At 40.6% G+C, this 18639-nt stretch overlaps 1 protein-coding gene across 1 annotated transcript in view; it reads left to right on the forward strand.

Moving 5' to 3' along the window:
- The window catches only part of LOC132518203 (zinc finger protein 474-like), a 163574-nt gene that overhangs the window by 119819 nt on the left and 25116 nt on the right, over positions 1–18639 (forward strand). Inside the window, exon 8 of the mRNA XM_060146211.1 lies at positions 10086–10138. Within this exon, the coding sequence (XP_060002194.1) occupies positions 10086–10138 (53 nt within the window). The remainder of the gene's footprint in view (positions 1–10085; positions 10139–18639) is intronic.

Genomic DNA, 18639 nt, shown 5'->3' on the forward strand with positions numbered 1-18639 from the left:
GCAGGAATCTCTCCACTTTGCCCTCTGCACCCTTGTTGCTGTGCTCTCTTCTGTGGCTCTGAAGCTCCCCCCACCCCCCGCCAACCCCCATCTCTGCCAGTGAAGGGGCTTCCTAGTGTGTGGAAACCTTTCCCCCTTCACAGCTCCCTCCCACTGGTGCAGGTCCCGTCCCTATCCTTTTGTCTGTTTTTTCTTTTTTCTTTTGCCCTACCCACGTACGTGGGGGAGTTTCTTGCCTTTTGGGAGGTCTGAGGTCTTCTGCCAGCGTTCAGTAGGTGTTCTGTAGGAGTTGTTCCACATGTAGATGTATTTCTGATGTATTTGTGGGGAGGAAGGTGATCTCCAAGTCTTACTCCTCTGCCATATTGAACATCTCCTGTGATGGTCTTTTAGGGAGCGATGGTTCCCAGTTCTAATGAAGTAGGGATGTCTGGAGAGAGTCGGGGTCCTGGGAGCACTTCTTGTTCTTTGGATCTGGAAAGTGGTCTACCCTAGAGCACGTGGGGCCTCGTTCAGATTTAGGGGTATTTGGTGCAGAGTTGTTTCCTTTCTAGGCTGTAGTGTCACATGTGATGGGGTAGTTAAGGGAGGTTTGTGGGCCTCCCTTAAATCCCATAGTAGGCCACACTGTATCTGGAAGAAAGGCATCTTATCAAGAGCCAGAGAGCCAGTAAAACATCTCCATGTGGTAAAGTATGTTAGACTTTTCCTGTGTGCTTATGTTACTGAACCAAACTTGGGTCTGCTTGCCCAAGCACAGTAAAGCCAATCTACTAACACTGGGTTGTGGTAAAGGAAAGTGCAGCATTTATTGCAGGGCACCAAGCAAGGGTCCAGGGCAGCTAGTGCTTAAAAGACCTGAACTCCCCAAAGGCTTTCAGGGAAAGGTTTTTAAAGACAAGGTGAAGAAGGGGGTTATGGGATGTGTGATCAGCTCATGGACTTTCTTCTGATTGGCTGATGGTGAGGTAATTGGCATTCAGCATCGTGAACATTCTGGTTCCAGCCGGTCTGAGGGTCTAGGTGTTTGTGGGCAGCATGCAGTTAACTTCTTCCACCTGGCGGGGGTTTCAGTATCTGCAAAACAGCTCAAAGGACATGGCTCAGAATATTATCTATAGCCCTTAAGGGGGAACTAAAGGTCCTTGACTTTTTTTAATGCCTAAACTATTATTATTGGGTCTTGTTTGACTGTTTTCCTTTCTTTCTGGATTTTCTCCCTTCTTTTTTAAAATATTTTTTAAAATTTTATTTTAGGGGCCTCCCTGGTGGTGCAGTGGTTGAGAGTCCGCCTGCTCATGCAGGGGACACGGGTTTGTGCCCTGGTCCGGGAGGATCCCGCATGCCGCGGAGCGGCTGGGCCCGTGAGCCGTGGCCGCTGAGCCTGTGCATCCGGAGCCTGTGCTCCGCAACGGGAGAGGCCACAACAGTGAGAGGCCCGCGTACCGCAAAAAAAAAAAAATTTATTTTTTATTTTTTTGGCTGTGCTGTGTGGCTGCATTTTCTCACTTCTATGATTAAATTTATTCTTTGACTAAAATTTTTCTATAGACAAAAGACAGGCAGGGGACATGTCGGGTGGTGGAGTTTTGTTCTGGGAAGGCCCCATAGGGTCCTGCTTGGTGTTTACAATTTCTGAGTATGATGTCTAGCTTAAAGAGCCTTCTCCCTCCCCAAGACTCTATAGATTCTTACATTTCTTCTAACAATTTTCAGTTTTTATATTTAGCCTTTAATTCCTCTGAAATTTTATTGCTATATGTTTGCATAGTAGGGATCTTTTTTCTTCATTGCAGTTTTTCCATATCATTTATTAGTTAGTTTATCCTGTATATGAATGGATGTCGATCTGTTTTCCTATCTCTGCAACATTATCACATGGTTTACATGCTGTATCTTTAGAGGACATTTTGATATTGTATGACAAAGGCCTGCTTCTTTTTCAAAAAAAAAAATTGGCTCTTCTTACTTATCTCTTCTTCTAGATGAATTCTAGAATCAAACATGTCAAATAACATAAATAATTCTGCTAGGATATTGATCTGTATTGAATCAAATTGATAAATTTTTTTAAGGAAGAATTAGCATTTTTACAATATGTACTCTTTCCATTCAGGAACACTATACAATTTGTGTTCTAAATCATAAATCTTCAATCCTGAATTCCATTCACCCACCCATGCTAATTTGCTTTGCCAGTAACAATCTTTTTGCATCTTTTCTACTTTTTTGTGGACCCCTTGGCATCTCCCTTTTCACAGCCATGTGTTTTCAGATAACTCTAAGGGGCAGTGAATACACAGGGAATGGAGAGTTTGAGGATAGTAAAACATCACACTCAAATTTTCTAACTACTGGGAGTTTTTGTTCTTTTCTTAAATATATCTTGTTAAATTGAAATATTTCTTCTCTTAAGTGCTCCAGAAAAGATTTGGAAAGTTTTGCTTTAGACCCTGAAGATGTCCACATCAATAGTTTCTCTATAATCAGATAGTTATAATACAAAGCCATATGAAATTAAATGCCAAACATCATTGCAAATCAACATACAGCTGGAAAAGCACTCTACATAACTCAATATATTTTTCAGGAAAGCAAAATCTTCAGCAATATCCATCTCCTAAAATGAGGTTGTTCATAAAGAAGAAAATCATTTTTATTCAGCCAAATTATTTATTCCACCGACCAAGGCTAATCACGGCATGTGATTAATAATATTCACTTAAAATTACATCCTGGGAAGTGTTTTCACTTAGGTTTAATGAAAAACACTTGGAAGCAATTGAATGCTGTGGAGACGTGGTTAGTTATTATCCTTGTTTATGAATTAGCATGATTTTAAAGAGTAGTTGATGCTGAAGGCTAAAGTTTTTATTTCTTTTTCATAACAATATTCCACCCAAACTGAAACAGAGAGATTGACAAGTGTAAGAGAGCATTTAGCCTGCAAAAGGAGCCAGAAGCTAGAGATTTGGAATCAGAGGTGGTGGGACTGGATAGTCTGATGAAAACCGTGGAGCCCAGAAGGTGGTGATAGAGGCTCTTCTCTCCCCTCAGGCATCTCAATTTGTCCAGTTTCTTAACCCAATGTTAGGGTAAACCTAATTTCAATTATCTATGGTCTCCTTGTTCTCATGGAAACAAGAATAGGAGGAGACAGGGTAGCATAGAAGGAATGAAAACTTGTGTATAAATCTGAGCCCTTGGGTAGGACTTTGATTTCCCAAGTCACTGAAGACTCCTATTCATAAAGAATATGTATGTTTCGATAGCCTCTGTAAGGATGGTTAGGATTTTTTTGGGGGGTGGATGATAAATTTTTTTAAATTAATTTATTTTTATTTTTGGCTGCATTAGGTCTTCATTGCTGCGCACGGGCTTTCTCTAGTTGCGGTGAGTAGGGGCTATTCTTTGTTGCGGTGCATGGGCTTGCCATTGCGGTGGCTTCTCTTATTGCGGAGCACGGGCTCTAGGTGCCAGGCTTCAGTAGTTGTGGCTCGCGGGTTCTAGAGCGCAGGCTCAGTAATTGTGGCACATGGGCTTAGTAGCTCCACGGTATATGGGATCTTACCCGACGAGGGGGTCAAACCCGTGTCCCCTGAATTGGCAGGCGGATTCTTAACCACTGTGCCACCAGGGAAGTCCCTAAAATTTTAATCATCAATAGTTTCAGCTTAATAGTAAGGTTTTTGGCAGATTTTGGTACAGCTAATTAGTTCAAAGGGAGCTTATTGAAAGGCTTAAACTACTAATGACTGTCATACACAGCAAAAATTTAAAAAGTGTTTTCAAGCAGAGCACATAGAGAACTGAGATGTTACAAGAAGGAGCTGGAAGACTAAAGGTGCCTTTTGTTATGTTAATGAGGTGACCTTTGGAAAGTGCCCAAGGATGCTGGAATGTAGCCAGAAGAACCAAACAGGTGATTAGAGGGTTGGAACTTTCAGCTCCACCCCCTGACCTCGGAGGGGAGAGGGCCCTGGAAACTGAATCAATTGGCAATGGTCAATGATTTAATCAATCATGCCTGTATAATAAAGCCTCCAGAAAAACCCAAAGGAGAGCTTCCAGGTTGGTGAATGCATGGAGGAACGGAGAGAATGGTTTGCCTGGCGAGAGCATGGTAGCTCTGTTTCTGAATTAAGTCATTAAGTCATATGGACCCTGCTTGGGCCCTAGCCCCTCTGTCTTGGTAGGGGGAGGGGTTTTTTCCATTCGGGTGGGGTTCGGGCAGCCTAATAACGAAACTGAATCTGACATTGACAGAGCACAAGCTTTATTCAGTGGCCAAAGAATGGAGAAGCAGGAACTAAGTTCACAGATCTACTTCTCACCCATGTGGCGAAAGGGACTTAATTTTAAAGAGTAAAGACAAAGGGAGAAGGAGTGGGGCTATTGATGGGGAGGCATACGTATTAGTCGACCAGGGAAGGGGCAGGGCTTTTTCCAAGGGAGTGGGGTGCCACCCCCTTTTTATCCTTTTTTGGTCCTGAATGTCTGGTCGTGGCCACTGGTAGGTGTGTCATATAATACACTAATGTAGTAAAAGCAGCATATAATGAGACTCAGGGTCGGTTGGAGGTCAGATTTGTGGCCACCTTGGTCCCAGCTGGTTCCATCTGTTTTTTGTTTGTTTGTTTGTAGCTTCCTTTCTTATCTCTGGACCCTTTAACTTAAAGACTTATGTTAACTCCTGCTAAAGGGCCTGGGGGTGGGGAGGTGTTGGCAGGTTTGAGCAAAGACCTGGAGCAACTCTGGCAACAGCTCCATGCTCTTTCCCCATACCTTGCTCTATTCATCTCTCCCATCTGGCTGTTTCTAAGTTTTGTATACATTCTTTCATAAAAAAAAAACCCAGTAATCTAGTAAGTAAAATGTTTCTCTGAGTTCTGTGAGCTGCTCTAGCAAAATAACTGACCCAAGGAAGGGGTTGTTGGAAGCTCTAATCTATAGCTGGTTGGTCAGGAGCACAGGTGATAATCTGGATTTGCAATTGGCATCTGCAGTTGAGCGGGGAGGGGCAGTTTGGTAGGACTAAGCCTGTGGAATCTGATGCTATCTCCAGGCAGATAGTGTCAGAATTGTGTTGAACTGTAGGACATCCAGCTGGTGTCTGAGAATTACTTTTGATGTGGACCCTCCACCACAGTGGAATTGGATAAGAATCTTTAAGCACTTAGAACAGTATTGTCACAAAGAAGCTCTCAACAGACCCTGGCTATTATGGCAGAGATAATTAGTGCTCAGAGCTTATTTATTTGTTCCATTGCATTTCCCAGCCTCCCCTGCAGTTAGTTTAAGGCCAGGTGCCTAATTATAGTCAATGAACTGGAGCAGAAGGACTGAGGCAGGTAAAAGCCAATGCGCCTTTGAGATCTCTCCTTCCCTGATGAACAGAACTTGGAGACCATGAGTTCCCATCGGTAGAGCACCAAGATGGAGCACCACCCCTGCTACATCAGGGTGCAATGAGGGTGACAAATTGTTGTGTTACATTACTGAGATTTCAAGGTTAACTCATCACCTTAAGATGTCTTCACTAGGTAAGGAAGACATACAATTTTACTATTAGAGTTTCTTTGCAAGTATTAATTCTAGATAATGACTAAGAAAATGAGTAACTGACTTCTAGTTCTTCATAAGCAGAATTTAATCCCCTTGAGGGTAAGGCCTTTATCTATCTTATTTACCATTGAAACCCCAGTGCATAGAGTAGTGCTTGCTTGGCACATAATTAAGTGCTAAATATATCTCTTCTGTGCAGGTACTGTGCCTTTTCAATATGCATAGCACTCTTCATACATTGTATAGTGCTCAAGAAATTCAAACCATGGTCTTTACCCTCAAGGAGTATATAATCCAAGTGAGGAGACAAATATACCTTTTCTTCCCTTGCCTCCTTCCCCCCTCACCCCCCAGGTACACAAACCAATGACATTGCTGCTTCAACTAAAGACACTATATTTAAACGCTAATTTATGCCATAGATGGAAGGTGTTCCATCTGTAATAGAGAAAGAGAGACCAGGTGAGTGAAAGAGAGAGGTTAGTGACATAGCTAGAGGAAAGACCCAGGATTCTGGATATGAGACTACAAATGTTGATGAGACAGAGCCAGGCTAGAAGAAAAATAAGGGTGGAGAGGACAAAGAAAAAAATTGGATGGTGGATGTCATGATAGGCCACCCAGACACCCCCCACTTCGGGACTTAAGCACTCACTCATTCCTCCAGCCGCTGGGACGGTTGACTGCTGAAGACCCCTCCGGAAACAGCCCTCAGGTGAAGAAAGCCATCTGGGTCAAGGTCTCACCCTCTTTCCAGGGACAACCCATATCCAATGATCAATTGATGCCAAGATGCAAAGGCTGGGCCTCTTGCCTCATTGAAGGATCCCAGCTCCAAGCATCCTGTGGGGTTATAGAGGCCTCTGTTGTGACCTTATCACAGCCTGACGTTTGTCCTTGCCCAGGCCTGCTCTCCTTACTTCCCTGCAGGTATCACTTACGAAAGTAGGCCCCATACTTCCTGCATGCAGATCTCCACCTCAAAAATCTTCTCAGGGACAGGCAGCAAGTCATGAAGCATCACACAAGCCAGGAAGAGCTTAGACTTGTTGGAGTTGAGAACACAGTCACTAATGACTTCTGAGGAGGGGAACGAGAGTCTAGGAAGGATTCGGCTGGTGATGGGATGGAGGGTAGGTGGAGGCGAAGATCCTTCATTTGCAAAGGCAAAAATCACTTTGACAAAGTCTGCTCCACACTCTATGAAGCCCTTCAGTGAAATTCCATTGTCTAGACCCCAGAATATTTTCCCAGAATGTGTCTAGAATTTCAAAGTTCACTCAGAACTCTGAGCTACATGTCTGATGAAGGGAGTGAAATTCCTTCCTTGGCTCTGCTTCAAGCAGGATCACTTGACTAGAGATGAGTGTGAGAAGTAGCCAGAGTTAAAGGTGAATGCTCCGTTTCTTGAAGAAAATGTCAGCATTTTGTGACCTTTCTCAACATAGAATTGATATTGTGAGGGAGTGAACAATTGAAGGGAAGACAGCATCCTTATGGGGAGAGCTGACTACAGCTGCTCGTTCTTACCACTCAGATCTTAGTGTTCCACAGTAGCACTGGCCATAGAATAAAACACCAGCTGATAGGAATATTCAGTCAGGAGAGAGAGAGAAGCCAGGGGCAGACAGCCAAGACGAGCTAAGTCGACCTAAGAAGCTGTGGAAAATAGAGATCAATGAATATTGTTGATTGTTTGATGTGGTAACGTTTTCAGGTACGATTTACGTAACATTGAGGATCCTTTCTCTACATTAATTAAAAGACATTTTCTCTCTTCCCAACTTTGTTTTCATCTCTTACCTGTTGCTTTAAAGATGTTTGTAATGGCAGCGGGAGTACCAGAGCATCAGGTCTTAGACAGTGATCGCTACAAGAATGATGCTCATTTCACAAAAACTACGTGTAGATCTAATAAATGGTATCAATGGAGTCTTGGAAAACTATTATTTTGATTGGAGCAGTTTTAGAAGTGTTGATTGAATATTTAAATAAGAACTTAGGGAAAAAAGTTAGCCATCCTAATGTTTTTATAATGGGGCCATTAGCTCAAGTGAGCTTGGCATGCTGTCCTACTGATCGTAGGTGGAGGGAGCCGATGTCGTAAGGTGTAAATGTGGGATCTATGGATTCAAAAAACAGAACAAAGATGGGACATCCTGAGGCAGGACGTGTGCAATGAGTGTTTTTTTTAAATTAATTTATTTAATTATTTTTGGCTGTGTTGGGTCTTCGTTTCTGTGCGAGGGCTTTCTCTAGTTGCGGCCAGTGGGGGCCACTCTTCATCGCGGTGCGCTGACCTCTTCACTATCGCGGCCTCTCGTTGCGGAGCACAGGCTCCAGACGTGCAGGCTCAGTAGTTGTGGCTCGCGGGCCTAGTTGCTCCATGGCATGTGGGATCTTCCCAGACCAGGGCTCGAACCTGTGTCCCCTGCACTGGCAGGCAGATTCTCAACCACTGTGCCACCAGGGAAGCCCCAATGAGTGGTTTTGACACTAATGAGCCCAGTAAAATGGGAATTACCTGCTTTCTAACCTTATTCAACAAACATTTCTTAATCCTTTACCTGTACCAAGCACTTCATGGGAGTGTATTTGGCAAACTGATGAAAAATCAGAATTAGTAAGGCCTTCTGAAGTCAGAAAGATGAGGGAAAAGGTAGAAGGGACAAAGGGTTTGAGAAAGGACTGAAAGTTGGAATTAGGCAAATGAGGAGAGCTGAGTCTGGACGGAGTGGTCACGGTGCGAAGCAATTGCTCTGTCAGATTCCCTTGTGAGTCAGTGGGGTCACCAGCTGGATCGGGCGATCCTGCAACTCCTGGGAGCAGAGGCATCTGTGGCACGTGGGACTTTGGCTAGTTCCTTAATCTCTCCGTCCCCCGGTTCCTCATCTGTACAATGAAATTAATAACAGGACCTCAGGGGATTGTTGCTAGAAGTTAATAAAGTAATTCATCTGGAGTGCTTCGCACAGTGCCTTGCACTCTGTCATGGTGCTCAAATAGGTTTACATGTGCTGTATGACAGTGGACACACTGTGTATGGGTGAAGAGATCACTGGAGAAATGGAAAGGGCACAAGTCCCTGGGATGTAGTCCTTTCAAATGTCTTCCCTCCCTGCATTCCCTAGGGGTTAAAAATAGAAAAATCACCCAGCATAGCAGCATGGGAAACAAAGACGGGATACATTCTCTTTGGAGTCATTCATCTCACCACAGACATCCAGAGAGACATGCAATTTCTTTTCTCTTAAGTTTATAGCTTATGGAGTGTCTTAGCTTCTGATGGACTGCAGGTACCTTCTGGTGAGACTTAAGCAATTTTCTCAATTTTTGCTTAATAAGAATAATTCACTCTATGCTAAGTCTGCATAAATAGTTTCTGACAGATGAAACAGTTTATAAATCCTCAAGAGTTTTTTATTATCCTTGAAAAAACCTTTACACTTACTGTGTACCCTGAGGGCCTGTTGTATGGAAAGGTCTCTCACGCTAAAGAACAAAGGCAGGCGATGTTTTCTTAAAAAACAGGCATATTGTCCTGCTTGACTAAGGCTCCCTCTGGCTCCAAACCTTGAAAATCCTGTTCGTTTTTAATATAAGTGCTCTAGCAAGGATAGGAATAAGCCAGATTCAGAGGATTTCCGTGTCAGCAGTGCCGGATCTTTGCATGACAGGTGGCAAATGGCTTTTCTTCTTTTTCTTTCACCCTTGAAACCTCTGGCATATCTGAACTCTTGTTCTTGTGTCTTTTCTGGCCTTTGAGGATAACAATGCAGCTGTGTGTTAAGCGAAGGTAAAACAGCCTTTAAAGGGTTATTCTGGTTTTCATAGGCTCCACATAAGAGTAAGATAAAGAGAAGTGATCTAACGTGCCCCAAATCACAATATATTCTGACAGGAGAGCAGAATAGCTTATTTGGAGTTTTTCCTCATCCCTGTTTTCACTCCCATCTGACACAGCAAAGCCAGTTGATAGAAGGGGTGCTCGCCTCCTGCCCTCTCTTCTTAGCTGAACACTTCGCTTTCTAGCTCTTCAGTCATCTTATTCCATCTTCTGACATTAGCATGTGTAAGCCATGTAGAGGGCTGGAGGATATCTTTGTGTGTATCTTTGTGCCCATCCCTGGGTATCAATTAATTTATTAAAGGCCCTAGGGAAAAACTTTTCAGAGACGTGGTGTTGGGTGACAGTTCTCCATGAGCCTCTCATGTTTCTGCACATCTTGCAACAGAGATACCATCTGTCCTTTCTTCTGGGCTATCTTTCTAAGGATGTGTATAGAGTGGGCAGCCTTGGGAAATAGAGCATCTCCCTCTAGAGCAAAGTACAGGCGTGTTCCCTCCCCATCATAAAAGATTCAGGTTCCCTGAGCTCAGGGTTCCCCTCCCGTGGCATAACCCACTGCATGTACGGGTTTAGTGTGGCTTTCCTCCCAGGGCCCTGGGGTTCAGTGACTAGTGTAGAAATGTTACTGCTCTTGCTGTGTGTAATGAACTGTTCTGTGTCTCTGATCCAGGGGTCCTGTGTCATCTGCCGGCCTCCATGAAACTGTGGCAAGCTAAATTGTTGGTATGTACGTTAAAATCTCAGACGCATCTCAGTTCTTGACACATAGTTCCAAATTTAAAACGATCCTGAGAGATTTACTGATGTACAAAACCCCTGATGAGGATTCCTTTTCTAAAAATTAATTAATTAATTAATTTTAATTTTTTATACAGTTTTAAAGGTTACTTTCCATTTACAGTTATTACAAAATATTGTCTATACTCCCTGTGTTGTGTAATACATCCTTGGGCTTATCTTACACCCAATAGTTTGTACCTCCCACTTCCGCATCCCCATGGTGCCCCTTTCCCCCTCCCCACTGGTAACCACTGGTTTGCTCTCTATATCTATGAGTCTGCTTCTTTTTGTTATATTTGCTAGTTTGTTGTATTTTTTAGATCCCACATGTAAGTGATGTCATACAGTATTCTGACAAGTATTCTTAGCGTGTTGACCACTGTGACACTACACCAAACCGCTCAGCATGTCCCACTGCTTCCTCAAATTCTCAGAAACTCATGCTTTGTGTGTGTAACAATAGCTTCACTCAATCACCGTTCTTGGATCATTATTTTGGAAACTTCTTAAAAATTGGCAAAAAAAGCATTTAACTCTCAGACCACTTTCTAAATATTATCAGATCTTTGATCTATGCACTGAGGATTGAGTTCCTGTAAATGGCTTGGACAAGTTGTGACTGGCAAAAACACAAAGGCTGTCTCTGTTCCCACTGTATAGATTGGCTCAGTCATTCAGACCCATTCATTTATTCAAATAAATTTATGCATTAACTTAAAAACATATTTCACAGAGTCAAGTAAGACAGGCACATTCCTGCCTTCTTGGAACTTGTAGGTTAATGGGAAATAAAATATTAACATAAAATTATTTAATATATCGTAAATACTAGAAATGAAATGACTACTGTGAAGTACTATGAAGCATGATAAAGGATTTAATAGGGATTTTTTTAATTCTCTCAAATTTCAAATGTAGCATAGACTGGCAAATAACTCTGCTACCAAAGTACAAAACTTTTTGAACCGTTGAGATCTTTTTCCCTTCCTTTTTTTTTTGCATTGGATCTTTGAGATAAACAAGAAATAAGAACTAAAATTTGTATGTTCTTTAAAATTTTACCCAAATAAAGTAACATTTCCCCCTGGATAAAGTGGATTTGGGGGAGGTTCCACGATTTCTTTTAAGAAAGAAGATGTTGCTCTATTGACAATCTTTAAGAATAAGTGGAAATTTGCTGGCCATTATGTAGAAGTTAGAAGCTGAAGGGAGCATGAGATTAAAAGAGGAACATTTCACTTCTCAAACGAATGAGGTAGACCTAAGACCCGAATAAATTTTTTCACCTGTCCCAGCAATGTTTGATAACTATGTTAGGTGACTATAGCCTGTGATGATAAGCACCTAATCTGTTAAATTTTAAAATAAGTCTTTTGAAATTATGAGAAGGGAGACACACATAAAAACAGTTGTTATTTATAAACATTTCCAATTAAAATTTCAGAAAAGCAGAAACTTGTAAAATTTTCTAGGCAGCTCTCACCTTCATTCAATTCACAGGCTGATTTGAGCAGAAAAACTGCAGAATGGCAGGATCACCCAGTATTCTGGAGCTGTATGGAATAGTCTGTATCATATCTGTCTGTCTCTCTCTCTCTCTACATGCATGTGATTTATATTTATCTCCCCAGTTTTCTGAATAATTCAAACATTGTGTTTTAATTTGTGAATTATTCCAAATAATGCAGATAATTGATTAAAATCTGTACTTCTGACTAGCGTTGGCAAGGTTTAATCATAAAACCCAAGATATAAAAGCTATTTTTAAATGGGAATGAAGAAAGCATGTGATAGGGATTTGACTGAGGAATGGTTAAAAAAAGAAGGTATTATTCTGTTCATATAGATTAAAGGAATGTAATCCCATTGAAATTCTTCTTTTAGGGTGGTGCCAGAAGGAATTTATTTTTCTTTGTAGTAATACTAGGACTTGAAATAACTTATCTACTAATTAGTTACCTCATGGGAAGGAAAAAGCTCATTTGTGTTTGCATTACTGAACATGAAGGCAAAGAAGCCAAGATGTTGTAGACCAGTTCTCTTTATCTGTCAGCAATGGCAGATGTTTATCTCTGTTTTTCCTGAATGCTGCATGAATATCTGGATGAGGCTGAGTTTCTGCCTAAGCAGGCAGAGCTGATCCTTGCATCCAGCAAACCACATTGCTCCAGCTATTGCTTCTGGCTTGGTAACCCTCATTACACTACCCAGCTCATTTTAGAAGGGATTGTTCAATATGATTGTCCCTTGCTCCTAAAAGCAATTACATTACAAGCTGGTGTAAGATTTCTGGTTTCCTTTCAGAGCATTGGTAGGTGAGTGTGTTTTCTCCAATTCTATTGGTAGCACAAATGCCCTCTCATTCAACGTTTCCATTTTATGAGACCTTCAACACTGCCATCAAAGTCAAATAAAAGTTCAAAGCCTACAACCCTTTCTTTCATTTCTTCATCCCTTTGAGGGAGGGACTCTTGGGATGAGGTACGGATGGGGGTAAAATGACTTTTTGTGTAAGAAGCAGGACTTCATTATATTGCCTGTGTTTGGAAATATCCATGTGGAGCTCAATTTATTTCTTCACATCTGACACTGACAGTTTCTGGCACATAATAGTAAAATTCTAGTGTTTCCTAAAAGATTCTTGGTAACTGGTTCTATTTTATCTGAATTATAGCTTATAAAATAATGTAAGCAACTAACTCATATCATATTAATAAAGGAAATTCTCCTGCTAGATCCAAGTCAGTATTACAAGTCTAAACAGAAGACAATTGTATTGGGTTTATAATGGAATTCTTAGTTCTATCTACTTCTATGAGAGTGGATCTCAGTGATGCTGCCTGGAGAATTTTGTATAGTGTAAGCCATTTCCATTTAATGACCATCGAAACTGAGGCAAATATTTTCTTCTTTAGGACGTTATCTTTCAAAATTTCCACTGACAATTTGAAGCATAGCAATTCAATGAGGGATTATAGAAGCCATACCTTGGGATGTGTTTTTAAGTGGGTTAGAATAGGGACTCTTGCTGGTCTGTATATCTCCCTATGTGTCCTAGGGTTATAAGTACAGAGATATTTACCTTAAGTACTGGGTTTTGGACTAGCTACATCGTAATCAGTTGGGTAACTTTAAAAATAATACAGATTTGAAGACACAAGTCCCAGGGATTCTTATTCAATTGGCCTGAAGCAAAGCTTTAGAATCAGTGTTATTTATAAGTATCTTACTCAGTTTTAAGTTATGCCATGTTTGGGCAACAGTTTTTAAATCCATAAGCTACTTTACTTTTTCCTATAATACTTTTTCATGAAAACATGAAGAAATAAAATAATAACTTCTGATGATGCCAAAATAAATGTCCCAGTGCTTTTGGCTGTTTGATTTTATCTTTTCAAAGAAAATGCTGTGGTAGGAAAACAGTAGGTTGTTTAGGAAGAAACAACTCAGGCAAACTTATGTAATTTGTCAAATATGTTTTAGGTACTCTTGGGCCCTATGGTTGCATAGGTGTCTGTACCAGTCAGGATAAATTAGGTTATACTGTAGAAATGAACAGCCCCCAAATCTCAGTGGCTTAATATAGCAGTTTATTTACTACACATGCCACAGATCCATATGATCAATGGCAGCTTTGCTCCACAGCATTTTCCCTGGGGCTCAGGCTGACAGAGCAGCCTCTGTCTAGGACATGGCTGGTGATTGTGGAGGAATAGTAAAGAAGGCATGGTGAGCCATATGCAGGCTCTTAAAGCTTCTGCCCAGGGAAGGTCCCACAGCCATGCCTGAATTCCATGGGGAAGAGTGTAGAATCAATCCCCCAGTAGGAGGGGATAGCAAACATTTGAAAATCAGAGTGCACCACATAATTCTCTTTAGAAAATGAACAGTGCTGATCTTAAACCAACAGAAAACAAGTATTTATTGAGTTCCTACCATGTTCCAGATACTGGGAATATAACTGTAATTGGGAAACACAAAATCCCTGAACTCTTGGGACTTTCATTGAAGGGGTGGGAGGAGGAATAAAACAAATATTTTTCTTTGAAGAAAAACAAAGCAGAATAGGAGACTAAAAGCGATGAGAGTGTTGGGAGTTCTATTTAGACAAAGTCATCAGGGAAGTGTCTTGTGAGATATTTGAGCATAAAATTGAGAGAAGAGAATGGACTCCGTTCCAAGACCTGGGGGAGGAGACTTTGAGACGATGAGAGCAGCAATTGCAAAGGGCCTACAGCAGGAACGTGTGTGGCCTGACAGGCACTACGAGAAGGTCAGAGTGAATAGATGCTTGCATTTCAAAACAGAGAAATAGGAAAGAAAACAGCAGTAAGAGGTCCCAAATAAGTCCAAACTACAAGGCAAGCTCCATGAGATTTAAGGCCTAAGTACAGTCCTCTTTGACTTGATGCTCTGCCCTCCAGATCCAGGTGGGGCAAAGGTCCCACCTTCCAGACACTGGGGCAGAAGTTCCATCTTGTAGGCCCACTGGGAAAGCAGTCTTTCCCCTGAAGCTTTGGCAGGGCTGGGTGGGAGCCCCAAGATGCTGGGCAACCCCACCCCCCATGGCTTTGAGCAGAGGCCGTCTGGCCTGTTGAAAGTGAGGTGATAGGCTCCCCTTTTGAAACCAAGGGGGTGGCCCTGATGATCTCTGAATTGCCTTCAGGGTTATTCTTTCCCTGTCTTGAAGAACAGTGCACATTCATAATCAAATAGTTCTAGGGCTCCATCTTGAGAAATTCCGGAAGACCAACAGTCTGGTCTCCCTTCATCTTTCCCATATCCTTCCTCCTCAGTTCAGACTGGCAGTTTTCCTACTGGGGTTGCTGATGAAATCCATGGTGCACACACAAACCAATCTCTTTATCAGAGAGATGCTTGGCCACATCCTTAGTGTTCTCTCCCGACACACTTTCTCAATTTTGCAATATGGGTAGGATAAGAATTTGTCAAATCTCTAAGTTCTGCTTCCTTTTTGCGTAACAATTCCAACTTTAAGTCATTTCTCTCTTCTCACATTTTCCTGTAAGCATTCAGAAGGAGCTAGGCCTCACCTTCAACACTTTGCTTAGAAATTATTTTAGCTAAATATTCCATTTCATTGCCTGCAAGTTCTACCTTCCACAAAACACCGGAACAGGAGCACAATTCAGTCAAGTTATTAGACACTTTATTACAAGGATCACCTTTTTTCCAGTTTTCAATAACATGTTCTTCATTTCTGTCTGAGACCTCATCAGAATGGCCTTTATAGGCCATATTTCTACCAACATTCTGGTCAGGATTACTCAGGTATTCTCAAGAAAATGTGAGGCTCTCTCTAGAGCTTTCCTCTCCTGAGCTCTTACCAGAATCACCCTCAGTGGTCTGTTCATAGCAATGTAAGATTTTTCTAGCATGCATCTCTTCCAGCCTTCACTCCTTACCCAGTTCCCAAACTGCTTCCACACTTTTAGGTGTTTGTAATAGCAACACCTCACTCTCAGCATCAATTTCTCTCTTACTCCATTCAAGCTAAGACAGAATACCATAGACTGAGTGGTTTATAAACAACATAAATAAGAAATTTATTTTTCACAATTCTGGAGACTAGAAAGTTCAAGATCAAGGCACAGACAGATTCTCTGAAGAGGGCCCACTTCCTGGTTCACAGGCAGCTGACTTCTTGCTGTATCCTCACAGGCTGGAGTGGGTGAGGAAACTCTCTGAGGTCTCTTTTATAAGGGGAATATTCCAATGCATGACCTACTTAGCTCCCAAAGGTCCTATCTCCTAATTCCATCACAATGGGGTTTAGGATTTCAACATATGAATTTTGGAGGGACACAAACATTCAGTCAGTCTATAGCAAGGTCATTGGTCATTTTGGCAAAAGAGGTTTAATTGACTTGTTATAAGGATTAAAAACTTGACTTGAGCAATAATGGAGGCTGAGAATTTGGAGAGCAATTACAGACTCTTAAGAGGTTTTACTTTGAGTGGGAACAGTTGGCTAGGTTTCACTGCTTCATAGTTTTTTTTTTCCACTGTAATTGTACCATGTGACATGTTTTCCAGCAGTACTTTAAGAGTTCCAGTTTTTCCACATTTTTACCAACACTTGGTATGGCCAGTTTTTGTTAATTTTAGCCATTCTAATGAGTATATAGTTATATCTCATTGTGATACTTCCCTGATGACTGATGATATTATTGATCATCATTTCATGTGCTTATTAGACATTTGTATAGCTTCTTTTGTAAAGTAGCTCTTTCAATTTTCCATTTTCTTATTGGGTTTTTAGTCTTTATAATTGAGTTATAAGAGTGCTTTATGTATTCTGGTTACAAGTCTTTGTCTTGTATCTGGCTTGCCAATAGTTTCTTTGATGCTCCATGACTTGCCTTTGTGTGTTCTCATTAGTGTCTTTCAGTAAGAAAAAGTTTTCCATTTCTGAAGAGTTCCAACTTATCTGTTTTTCCCTCATGCTTCATGCTTTCAGTATTCTATCTAGGAAATATCTCCCTATCCCAATATTGCAAAGATTTTCTCTTGTGCTTTTTTCTAGAAGTTTTCTCATTTTGTATATTATATTTGTGTCTGTGACCCTTTTTAGTTACATGTTAGGCATCATGTGATGTGAGGGTTGATATTCATTTTTCCCCTGTGGATAGCCATTTGATTGAGCAATGTTAGTTAAAAAAAATTTTTTTTCCCATTGAATTGCATTGGCAACATTGCCAAAAATCAATTGAACATACAAACTTGCTTTACTAAATTTTTGGGCAGTGATTACTCGTCCTCTATTTTTTACTATATTTGAATAAGATTGGTGTTTTATTTCTTTCTTCAATATTTTATAGAATTCACCAGTGAATTTATCTAGGCCTGGACTTTTTCTTCTTGGGAAGGTTTTGATAACAAAGTAAATTGCTTTAATACATATAGAGTTATTTATGTCATTTATTTTTTTCTTAAGTCAGTTTTGATATGTCATATTTTTTGGAAATGTATTTATTCATTTCAATATTCCTATTTTTTAGCATAAAGTTATTCATAGCATGGTCTTATTGTTTTTTAATATCTGTAGTGTTGATAACCCCTTTTTCATTACTAATATTGGTGATTTATATTATCTCTCTTTTTTTCTTGATCAGTCTAGCTAGAGTTTTGTCAATTTTGTTGGTCTTTTCAAAGAGACAGTTTTTGGGTTTGCTAAGCAGTTTCTCTATTGTCCATTTTCCGTCTCATTGATTTCTGTTTTTATCTTATTTCTTTCCTTCTACTTACTTGGGGTTTACTTTCCTCTTCTTTTTCTTTTTTCTTGAAGTGAAACTTACGTCTTTGCTTTTAGAGCTTTCTTCTTTCTTATATAAAGCAACTTTTCCTTCTCAACACTGTTTTAGCAGCATCCCACAAATTTCGCAGTGTTGTATTTTCATTGTCGTTCAATTCAAAATATTTTCTAACTATGCCTCTGATTTCATCTTTAACCTGTGACTGTTACTTAATTTCCAGATACATAGGATTTTCCTAAGATATGTTATTGTTATTGATTTCTAATTTAATTCCTTTGTGGTCAGAGAATCACTTTGTATAATTTTGATCCTTTTAATTTTATAAAAACATGTTATATGGTCCCACTTATGGTCTATATCTGTCAGCGTTCTATGAGCACTTGGGGAAAAAATGTGTAGTATTCTCTAGTTTTTGAATGTAGTGTTCTATAAATTAGATCAAAACGGTTGATAGTGTTGTTCAGATCGTCTGTATCTGTACAAGGGTTTCATCTCATTGTTCTATCATTTGGTGAGAAATGGGTGTTAAAATCTCCCATACATCAGGGTTGAACCTGAGATTGTGCAGGTTCACACTGAGTATCTGAGCACGTTCCTCTCCAGCTCTCCCTTCTAGGATTCTCCTCTCACTCTCCAGCCCCTGGACACTCATTTTCCTCTGGCCAGAAATATGGGATATTTCTTGGAGTTTTAGCCACTTACAGTATTGCTGCTGCTGTAGCACTCCAAGACCAGAGCCTGCCGTGGGGGCAAAGCCACAAAAGAAAAGAGAAAAAAATGAGAAACTTAATTTTGTCTACTTTTCAGAGTCTTCAAGTTTTTTTGTATTTTGCTCAGAGTTTTTAGTCATAATCAGTGAGAGAAAAGGGACATAGGTGGATGGAGCTTTTTGTGATATGCCAATATCAAAACATCCAAAAAGTTTCAGAAGTTTTACATAGAAAAACTTTAGCCTTTTCACGAGGAATTCTGAAGTTTTGTGTTTTTTTCAATAAGGTCTTCTTTATCCCAAGAATGTAAATAAATATATATATTCTATCTTGTTTCTGATTTTTTTTTTTTTTTGGCTGTGCCATGTAGCATGTGGGATCTTAGTTCCCTAACCAGAGATCAAACCTGTGCTCCCTGCAATGGAAGTGTGGTGTCCTAACCACTGGACCACCAGGG

Source organism: Lagenorhynchus albirostris, chromosome 3 (assembly GCF_949774975.1).
Source record: "Lagenorhynchus albirostris chromosome 3, mLagAlb1.1, whole genome shotgun sequence".
Taxonomy (NCBI): Eukaryota; Metazoa; Chordata; class Mammalia; order Artiodactyla; family Delphinidae; genus Lagenorhynchus; species Lagenorhynchus albirostris.